The 10,848-nt window shown below is 38.2% G+C and overlaps 2 protein-coding genes across 2 annotated transcripts; one reads left to right on the top strand and one right to left on the bottom strand.

Moving 5' to 3' along the window:
- LOC105811444 (olfactory receptor 51A4-like) lies at window positions 1–7,380 on the bottom strand. Its single transcript, XM_012645638.1, has 2 exons — window positions 7,361–7,380; window positions 1–943 (listed from the first exon to the last, which is right to left on the bottom strand). The coding sequence occupies exons 1-2, from the start codon at window positions 7,378–7,380 to the stop codon at window positions 1–3; spliced, it is 963 nt and encodes a 320-aa protein (XP_012501092.1).
- Window positions 7,381–9,900: 2,520 nt separating this feature from the next.
- LOC105811361 (olfactory receptor 51L1) lies at window positions 9,901–10,848 on the top strand. The gene has a single exon (XM_012645543.1). It carries the CDS (start codon window positions 9,901–9,903, stop codon window positions 10,846–10,848), a length of 948 nt encoding a protein of 315 aa, XP_012500997.1.

The following is a 10,848-nucleotide window of genomic DNA, read 5'->3' as shown; positions in this document are numbered from 1 at the left end:
TCAGCTTTGCTTCCAGCACAGTTTTTCTAGGACCTGATTTCTTATCTGCTGGCTTTTCACACAGTACACAATGGGGTTCATCAATGGTGGTACTAGCAGAAAAACATCAGCCATGAGGATCTTAATGAGCGGGGAACTGTGTTTGGCAAACCGGGAGATGACAGATAGGGAGATAATGGGCACATAGAAGATGAGCACAGCACAGATGTGGGAAACACATGTATTGAGGACCTTGAGCCTTTCCTTTTGTGATGCTATGCTCAACACTGCTTTCAGTATCAGAATGTAGGACATGAAAATAAAGGTCAAGTCTAGAATGCCTGTGAGAGCCACAAATAAGCCATAGATGACATTAACTTTGTTGTCAGAGCAAGCCAGCTTCATGACATCCTGATGCAGGCAGTAGGAATGGGACAGGAGGCTCTTCTTACAGTATCTTAGATGTTTTAGAGTGAAAGGGAAAGGGAGGACCAACAGCAAATTTTTGAGAGCAAACGCAATTCCAATTTGAAGGACTCTGGCACTGGTAAGGATGGAGGTGTATCTCAGAGGGTTGCAGATGGCAATAAAGCGATCAAAGGACATAATGAGAAGTACAGATGACTCCATAGCTGAGAATCCATGAATAAAAAACTCCTGGGCAATACAGGCATCAGGAGAAATTTCTGGAATATTGAACAAGAAAACCCTTAGCATGGTAGGTAGAGAGGAGAAGGATAGTCCCAGGTCAGAGAGAGCCAACATGGAGAGAAAGTAGTACATGGGTTCATGCAAAGAAGGCTGTGTTTTTACGAAGAAGAGGATGGTGCAATTCCCTACGATGGCAACAATGTAGATGAAACATATGGGGATAGAGAGCCAAATGTTGGCAGGCTCCCTACCTGGAATCCCAACCAAATAGAAAATAGAGATTTCAGTTTCAGAGGTGTTGAGAATAGACATACTGATATGTATGGGGAAAAAATGAGAGGTTCAGAAGAAGCTTCCCATAGTTCAGCAAGTAGATTGGCTCATATGCTGTGTCTATCTTATTGAAATCATTGAGATCTTGTGAAACCAAATATATAGGTATAATTCTTAGATGCAAACCTAAATAGAGAAAAATAGGTAGAGAAGTAGACATCAATATCTAACTGAAAACAAAAACCGAGAGAAAAAGATCACAAATTGTTATCAAAATGTAATCTTACAACATATACAGATTATAACAGATACAAGTCCTATAGAGAGAATATTGTTCAACTACAATAATTATACAGGCATCTATTATATCCAATTCTAAAACCTGAGATTTTGCTTTTTTGTGTAAATATGCACTCTACATCCTATTAAGAACTTGTTTAAAATTTCAATACATTTACATACAATGTAGAAAAGTTAACATATTTATAGAGCGCCTTCAATGACCATGAATTTCCTTGTCTTCATTTTTTATAGATGATTTTGCATATTTTGTAAAATTAATTTTTTTAGAATCTTTATGGTATTGTTGCTATTATTTACAGAATCATTTATCTATTATTTTTCCATTTTTCTTAGTCATTAATTGTCATACAAAAGAACACTATAGATTTTTGATGTAGAAGCCTACTATCCCACGCTTTCTTTCTCTTTGTGTCCTTCCTTCCTGTCACAGGTTTCTGAGGACTTCTGCATTCCCTGTTGTGTCCTTAACCCTGCATGCACCTCTATAAAGAAATCCTTCAATAAACCATCTTCAGTGGACCCTTGGTGTGCATCTATTTATTGCTAGCATCTAGTCTTTAGGAAACTCTCTTAATCACTGATATTCTCCATATTGAGCTACATTGAATAGTGCACAGGTGGGGATTATCAATTTATTTTGCTGAGAACTTGTTGAACATTTTCAATCAGAAAAGTCATGCATTTCTTATATTTTGAATATCATCTATCACCTATTCAGCATTTTATCTAGCTGAAAAAATGTTGAAGCTTCTCAACCTTCCTAGTTAGATTACTTCATATTTTCAAATCTGTCATTCATTCGTGGTGCATTTTCTGTGTATCCCTTAGTGTTATCTTCTTATTTACTAATTCTATCTTTATTTGTGTCTGGTCTGAAATGTATTGCAACTATTGAGTTTTATTTCAACTACTCTACTTTCATTTTCTAATGAAGGTTATTTTAAATGACCATGCATTTCATCTTCTATCTACCAATCCCCTTATAACTTTTACTTATTTTTGTTAGATTTGTTCCAGGTGGGAGCTCGAAAAATATGTATAGGATAGAATGCTGTTAATGGAAAACTGAGGTTTGTGAAACAATAACTGCAGGAGTCAGGAGAGTCCCTGGAGGTTGTAAAATCTAACAGGCAGCTGTGGCATTCCTATCCCTCCCGATAAGGACAGAACCACCCTCCTCTCTTAACTCTACAGGATGAGACTGATGCCGGGGTCCCAGAAATTGGTTGTTTAAAAAAAAAATTTTATTGCAGTGGCTGTTCTGGCCCAGGTACTCACTCCCCGCTAAGAAACCCTATATAAAACCCAAGGCTTTCCCTTCCTTCAATGTGGACGCTTTTTTGCCTCCACCCATCTGCACCCAGATGCCAAAATAAGCAGCATTTTGCTACACATGAGGCTTCGTGTCTCTCTGGCCTCTCCACCTAACAATTTTATTGTTGTTATGCTTCTTTTAATTTCTGAAGATCTTAAACATGCCTATTTAAAAAAATTATTTTAGTTTCATTTACTTTTTTGTTCTCATGAGTGAATATTATTTTTAATTTATTTTTTATTTTTAATTGACAAATAATAATTGAGATATATATGGGGTGCAGTGTTATGTTTTGATGTATATATACAATTTAGAATGATTAACTGAGCAAATTAACATTTCTATCAACTTACATACTTACCATTTTTTTTTCTGGTGAGAATATTTGAAATGTACCTTTTCAACAACTTTGAAATATATAGGACATAATTATTAACTCAGTCACCAGGCTGTGCAGTAACTCGAAAACACTTATTTCTCCTGCCTGATTGACACTTTGCATCCTCTGACCAATATTTTCCCAGCTCCCCTTCCCCTTGTTATTGACATTGTAGCATTTCTTTCTGTATTAATCATTATATTTGTTCTGAACTTTATTTGTAATCTAATCTTGAGTAGAAATTTCCTTGTTTGTTTGTTGATTATTTTGTTTGTGTCCCATGATTAGACATGATAGTTGGCTTTTCCTCATTCCCTGAAGTTTGTTAATAGTTTTAGGTTTTTTAATAATAGGTAAGGGGTCTTGTTACAAAAGAGAAATGAGTACAGTTTCACTCAATTTTTCCATCTACCCCAAGACCCAGCTTGTTACAGGTTGCAGATTTTTGCTGTGACAACAGCTATTTCTACTCTCCATGTGCGTTAACAGCTTCATTTCTCAAGCAGGGTACCTTAGAATGGTCCCTTGTCAAATACTGAGCACCAGCATGCAGAGTCCCACACAGGTGTTAAACTGCCAACCACCAATGTATCTCTAGACTAGGAGCCAAGAGGGTCCATGGATTCAACTTCAACATACAATCAATGTTTTTACACTGAATCTCATTTTCTATCTATCTATCATGTGGCATCTATCTACCATCTGTCTTTCTGACTAAGGAGCATGAGAATAACTTTTTAAAGCACTTAAATATATTATCTATTATTGATACACATTTGGTATGAAGTGGAGGTTAATTAAGATCCATATTTTATATATTATTGATACATGTTTGATATGAGTCAGTGAGTTGGCTGACTATATCATATTAAATGCAATTCTCCATCAAAACTTAAATACAGTTTTATAAATGTAACCTATTAGAGCATATCTTTAGGAAAAATCAAATTTTTGGAGAATTATTTGACCATAGACTCTTCTAAAATAATGACTTATCATACTAATTTATTTAATAATATACTAGAGCTAATGCCAGGTTTCACTATCAATCCTTATTATGAGGAATTTGATAATATCTCTCAGATATGAAATGTTCAGGTAGTTTCTAGTACTACTATTCTTTACTCTCCTTGTATCCCCAACTCTAATCACTGTGATCCACCCTCATTTGTTTCTGAACTGTTATTGCTGCTTCCTGCGCTTTTATGGATTTCTGAATATTTTTCTGGCCTGAGCCTCATCTCCAACTTCTTGTATTATTTTTCTTTTCTCAAACTACTTCCACCTCTGGGCTGTCTTTAAACATTTTTGTGATATTTATAACCCTTAAAAGACGAGGTATCAAAGGAACGGACATTGGGAAAGAAATTTCTTTCGACATTTAGAAAGAAATGCCTAGGAAGTTCTGAATTGAGTAAGAAATTATATGCAAAACAAATAAACAAATGAAAAAGTAAGGGGAAAAAACAGGCAAGTGTTAAAGACTCTTACACAAATTCATTGGAAGGCAATAAATACATTGTTACTATGACTGATGCTACTGTGCTGTCTGCCTTCAACACTAATCCAGTTGTGCTGCGTGGCTCAACTACCACTAAGAGGCTGTCTGCGTGTTAGCCCTGGTGTCCTCCAAATTCCAAGCCTGTTTCTGATGCTAATCTGAAAGGGGTGTGTAAGTGTTCAATGGAAACTGAAGATTCATTCCAACAGGGATTGTGTAAGAGTCATTTGTTTATTTGGCCCATATAGTTGAATAGAGCTGTTGGAAATTCTTTCCCTCCAGGACAGAGGCTCAAAATGTATTTAACATTAAAATTTTGCGGTAAGTGAAATCTTTGAGAAGAATATTCTACTTTCGCTGCTTGGGTCCTTCTTCTGCCTGGCTTGTCTGCTGAACCTATGCAGCTCGGGCTTCACTTCCTCAGCCTTGCCTGTCGTTGACTCCATCTCCACTCCAAGCGGCTCCTCCAGTGGCTGTGTGGAGACTCTGCTCCTCTTTCGCCTCCCTCTCAAATGTCCTCTAGCAACCTTTCTCCCAAGACTCATTAGATTGCCAAGATGTTGGTATTATTCTCGACATATAATAACTGCTTTAACGGGTCTGAATTTTTAAGTCAATTTATACTTTCTTAAGATTTGAGTTTTAAATCCCTCCATACAAAATCCAGTTAATAACTTTGAGCTCATACGAACTCTCTTAATTGAATAAAAATTACTTGTTTCATAATCAATCAAGAAAAATGGGGTAAAATTTTCAACTGGCACATTATTTACTCTTCATTATAAACCTCTACTTTTCCTGAATTACAAAAAAAAAATAATATGTCTTTCTTTAGAATATGCTGTGCCTCTCTGGAATAAACTATTTTACTTTGCTTTAAAGGGTGTCATGTTTTCAGAATCTAGAGGAAAACAGAACACTGCACAGGAGATTTTGTAGTATTCTGTCTTCAGCTCAGAAGGGTCTACTCAACTAAATTCTCTAGTTTGTAAAAATGAAAAAAAAAATACAAGCAAAAAGCAAACAGGAAGTCAAAGTCCCTGTTTAAATGTCTTTAAAGAATCAAATTAAAGTTCAGTATTTATATGGAAGTTGTTAAATGAGCTTTAAATATGATTGTATCATGTTCTTTACATTGATAGGCGTGAAAGGGATAGCCTTGCTGAAATAACAGGAAAATATCTAATTCCCCAATTTTCTGATAATTGCTTAAGATCAATACCATGAGCTCTCTCTCTCTTTCTCTCCCTGGCTGGCAGACACCCTCCAGGGACTCCCTGTTCACAAACATTTGAAAGAAGCCCACCAGACAAAAAGGAAATATAAATCTTTCTCTTTACATTTGCCAGAAACTGCTCTTGGAATTTGTTCTACAGCTTCAAGGTGTTCCTGAGAAGCACCTGGAGGGACAGCAGGGGAGCAAACTCCAGGCCTCAGATTCTTCCCCAAAACCACATCCCAGGGACAAAATCACATCCCCTGTGATAAGTCTGACTACATTTTAGAGAAAACCAAGTCTCCAGGAACAGAGAAAGGTGGACAACCTGACATTTCCCAGCTGCCTGCTAATTACTCCACAGCTGCTTCTGTTTCAACTTACAGCAATCACTATTTTTTTCTTTCTCTTTGTCCCCATAAAATTGACAATCCAATAGGCCTCGCTGCTGGAACCCTCTTCTCTTTGTTTGGGATGCTACACCATCTCCCTGCTCTCCCTCTCTTTTCTCTCTCTCTCTCACTCTCTCATTCTCTCTCTCCTCTAAGAAGATAAAATAAATATTTTTAACTTTTATATATCTTAATCTCTGCATGAGCACCTACCAGGCTTTCCACCCTAAGAGACAGTGTGATGTTTATGTTGGCAAGATGATGTTATGAAGACTGTTTCAACTCTTGAGTATATTCTGAGATGGAAGCAACTACTGAACACTAGAACTGTAACATCTTATTGGGGATAAGACTCTCATCTTAATTTTCTTGATTGATTAGATCTATAATTGGACCATCATCGTTTTTACGTACTTACCAAGGTCTGTCTTACTCGGTCCACACTTCAAGGTCAGAAAGAGATGAACCAAGGATTAAGCCACCCCAAACCCATCTGTTAGGTGCGTATATTGATAATGACAATTTTATTCTGTCCCTTCTATCCTGGTGCCCACTTAGTAGAACAAAGGCCTCTAGGGACAACAACTCAGGAAGCTATACCCAGAGGGACTAAAAAGCCCACAGGTCTTTTACACAGATGAGTCCAGAGTAGCTGTTTATGGTTAATATACCTGTGAGTCCTCCTCTCACCTATTCAACAGAATTGATCTTTCACCTGCAGTTTCAGGTTCCTCTGGAGAGGTGGTCACATTTTACTTTTTTGGTCATTCTGCTTGTGCCTCTATAATTGTGTTTTCAATTGTTGATACATACAACTTTTACCTTATTAAATGAGAGCTGTTAGTTTTCTTTTAATGTTAAAGAACATTTGATTTTTTTTAGAGGTTAGTCTATATATACCCTTTTTCCATTTTTTATTTTATTTAATAGTTTGTGAGAGTGTTTTTAATAGTAAATAAATTAGTCTTTTATAGTGATGTAACTTATAAAGAATTTTTCTCCTGTGTCACTCATATATGTCTTTGATAGTGATGATTGTTGCAGGTTGGGTTCTTTTTGAATTAAACCTTTGTTTGCATTGAGTGTTCTCAGGTTAATCAGCTATGGGGAAAGAAGGATGTAGAATTAGCAGAGAGAGAAGTTGAAATCCATTCAGTTGTAACAAAGGCTACATTCAATCCTTCAGAGACTTCTGGGGCCAAGATCACTGCAACTCAGAATTGTGCTAAATAGAAGGAAAGGTCTGGTCCTTTTTAATCACCTATGGACTGGTCATCTGATGTAGTCTTCCCGTGGGGAGGAGTCATGACCTTGGGTAAGGCGGTTCCTGTTAGGGTGGCGATGCCGGTGCATACTGGTTTTGGGAAACATTTCTCCAGACAGAGATTAGGATAGAAAGAAAAGGTTCATGTACTTTTCCCCAGGGAAAGGGAAAAGGACCAGCACAGAGGTGGAAAGAAGAAGAATGTGCTGGCCCCCCAAACCAGCTACCGTGTGTTAGGTTTGTTCCAGGTGGGAACCTGAAAAGCACGTATAGGAGTGAATGCAGTTAATGGAAAACTTAGGCTTGTAAAACAATAGCTGCAGGAGTCTAGAGAGTCCTTGGACTTTGTAAAGCTAACAGACAGCTGTGCCAGCATTCTTCCCCTCCCCTGCAGAGGGATGAAGTTTCTCTCTCCCTATCACTCCTGATAAGGACAATGCCAGAGCTGAAGGATGGATGTAACTGGGGCAGGAGTCCTAGGAGCTGGTTGTTTGAAAAAAAAAAAATTATTGCAGTGGCTGATCTGACCCAGGTACTCACTCCCTCCAGAAACCCTCTATAAAACCCAAGCCTTTCCCCCCTCAGTGTGAAGGCTTTTTTCAGCTCTAGAACAGAACATAGAACAAAATTTTCTGAGTGAGAATGAAGAAAAAACAAAGTCAGTTAGGGATGTTGAAGACTAGAGAGAAAAATGTTGCTTGAAGGTAAAAAAAAAAAAAAATGCATGCTCTGAACAAGTATTCTGCTGGGTAGGTATAGAACTTGGTGAGGGACAGACTGCTTTATCCATGACAGAGGCCCAGTGAGAGTTCAGTTTAGACTGCTTGGGGCTGGAGTAGAGTACCAGGGCTCTGGCTCACAGGGGATGAGGGATGCCTAGACTTGGAAAAAACAGGAGAAAGAGACAAATCTTTCTTATCACATGGTGAGAATGGCTTTGTATTTCCTTCTGTTCCTCAGGTACAGATTCCAAGTCAAGTCCTCTGCAGAATCCTAGGTTGTGCCTTCTAAGAACTTTCAGTCTTCACACCATAAACTTGAGAGAAGAATAAGCAAGGGTAAAATTAAAAAAGATAAAAATAAAAAACTTTTAATTAAATATAATGAAGACAATAAAAAGTCATTGCTAAATAGCTGGAGCCCTATGATGTGAGTTTGAGGCCACATCTGGAAAGATTTTTACTTTAGGCTAGGGCTGAGTCTTACGTTTGACTTCCCTGAGCTCAGAGACTAAGGGTCTAGCAGGGAAGACAAGAGAGATGCTGAGATGTTGCTGCAGAGATGAGGCCCAGATGCTGAGAAACAAGGTAAGTGAAGAATTTTCTCAGAGACAGTCAAGGGGGCTAAAATAAAGAACCAGGGGACAGAAGGGGCAGAGAATCCCATAGTGTTTAGCTGCTGTCCCCAGTGCCATCAACCCAGGGTATAGCAAGGGCAACATTGGGATCCAGCACAGCAGAAGAGGCTATTACAACAAAGATTGCTGAGGAAAAGCAAAACCAGACACTAGAATCATTTTTTGAAATAGGAAGAAATAATTTGGTTGTTTCTAAGAGGCGCTGTTGGTGAATACTTAGGACTGCATTTACGGATTGCTGTGGCTTCTTGACAGTAGGTGAAAATGGGTCAGAAAATTGCAGAATCACTTAATATTTGGGTTGACTATTCTTTTAAAATGTTATGCTAAGCATCACTTGAAGAGAATAAACAATGAATGAAAAATGGTGAATAAAGTGGAAAGGTACCTATTTTACTTAAGACATATGTAAGTGATAATGAATGTTAAGTGTGCGCATCATTTTGTGGGAGAGCAAACAAGAAACCACCTTTAAAAGAATTTTCACAGTTACATTTGACTTTATGTCCTAAAGATTTATTTTTGTCACACACACACACACACACACTGTTTATATAGTTGTTGTTTTTTTTTTTTTACCACAAGGAATTTTTACGTTAGGGAATAGTTGCTATACTAAACAGCTCAAAAATATGCTCATATTATAAAATCAGCTCAAAAAAGTGCTTTGGGATTATGTTTTTTTTTGTCCTTTTATTCATGCCTTCTCCTAATATAATGAGGTATGTATCTATTATCACTAAAATATTTAATATTTAAAATGTATACTACGAATTATTAAACAAAATAAATTTGAAGGGAAATTATGTTGAGTCCTTGGAATCAATTCAATCATCATGAATGAAAAGATAGCCTAGAAGCAATAACTGATTAATTCAAGAACATTATTGATAGGAAGCTTATACAAATCCACAAATATTTACTCTGACTTTTCCTTCTTTTTATCCTTATAATATATGGTAACATTTCTTTCTCTACTCCTGTGTTGCTTAAATTTTTCCATGTCCTCTATGCACACCCAACATAGCTCTTGACAGAGATGACCATAGTTGCATGGTTCACACTTTTGTTGCAGACTTTGGCGCCCTTTAATATTGGGAAAAGTGCCTTACGTGAGGCTCATAAGAGATACCTCCTGTTTTTCTGTGTCAGGTTAGGGGAAAGATGTATAGACTGATTCCACTGTTTGTACTCACAAAAGATAACTCTGAGGGTTAAGAAAGAATAACAAGAACATTCCTCGCTAACTTCAAGTTACTCGAGGGTCACCATGCTGGTCTGGAATAACAGTGATGCTGTGGAGCCCGTATTTATCCTGAGGGGTCTTCCTGGATTAGAATATGTTCATTCCTGGCTCTCGATCCCATTCTGTCTCGCATATTTGGTAGCCTTTGTTGGTAACGTCACCATCCTCTCTGTCATTTGGATAGAGTCCTCACTCCACCAGCCCATGTATTACTTCATTTCCATCTTGGCACTAACAGACCTGGGTATGTCCCTGTCCACACTTCCCACCATGCTTTCTGTATTATGGCTGGACGCTCGGGAGATCCAGGCAAGTGCTTGCTATGCTCAGCTGTTCTTCATCCACACATTCACATTCCTGGAGTCCTCAGTGCTGCTGGCCATGGCCTTTGACCGTTTTGTTGCTATCTGCCTTCCCCTGCACTACCCCACCATCCTCACCAGCGGTGTAATTGGCAAGATTAGTTTGGCCTGCTTTATCCGAAGTATGGGAGTTGTACTGCCCACACCTTTGCTACTGAGGCGCTATCACTACTGCCATGTCAATGCCCTCTCCCATGCCTTCTGCTTACACCAGGATGTTCTGAAATTATCATGTTCAGATGCCAGGATCAACAGCCTTTATGGACTGTGTGTAGTCATTGCCACACTAGGCGTGGATTCAGTCTTCATATTTCTTTCTTATCTTCTGATTCTTAATGCTGTGCTGGGTATTGCATCTCATCAACAGCGGCTAAAGGCACTCAACACATGTGTATCCCATATCTGCGTGGTGCTCATCTTCTTTGTGCCAGTCATTGGGGTGTCAATGGTCCATCGCTTTGGGAAGCATTTGTCTCCCATAGTCCACATCCTCATGGCTGACATCTACCTGCTTCTTCCTCCAGTGCTTAACCCTGTTGTCTACAGTGTCAGGACAAAGCAGATTCGTCTAGGAATTCTCCACAAGTTTGGGGTAGGGAGGAGGTTGTAA

This window comes from Propithecus coquereli, unplaced genomic scaffold (assembly GCF_000956105.1).
Source record: "Propithecus coquereli isolate 6110/MARCELLA unplaced genomic scaffold, Pcoq_1.0 Scaffold235, whole genome shotgun sequence".
NCBI classification, from domain to species: Eukaryota; Metazoa; Chordata; class Mammalia; order Primates; family Indriidae; genus Propithecus; species Propithecus coquereli.
This window is presented reverse-complemented; position numbering and strand designations above follow the sequence as displayed.

Coding starts and splice junctions, on each gene's coding strand:
- LOC105811361 (XM_012645543.1), top strand. CDS start 9,901: ATGCTGGTCTGGAATAACAGTGATGCTGTGGAGCCCGTATTTATCCTG.
- LOC105811444 (XM_012645638.1), bottom strand. CDS start 7,380: ATGTTTCCCAAAACCAGTAT. Junction 944..7,360: donor ATGTTTCCCAAAACCAGTAT/GCACCGGCATCG, acceptor CATACATATCAG/TATGTCTATTCTCAACACCT.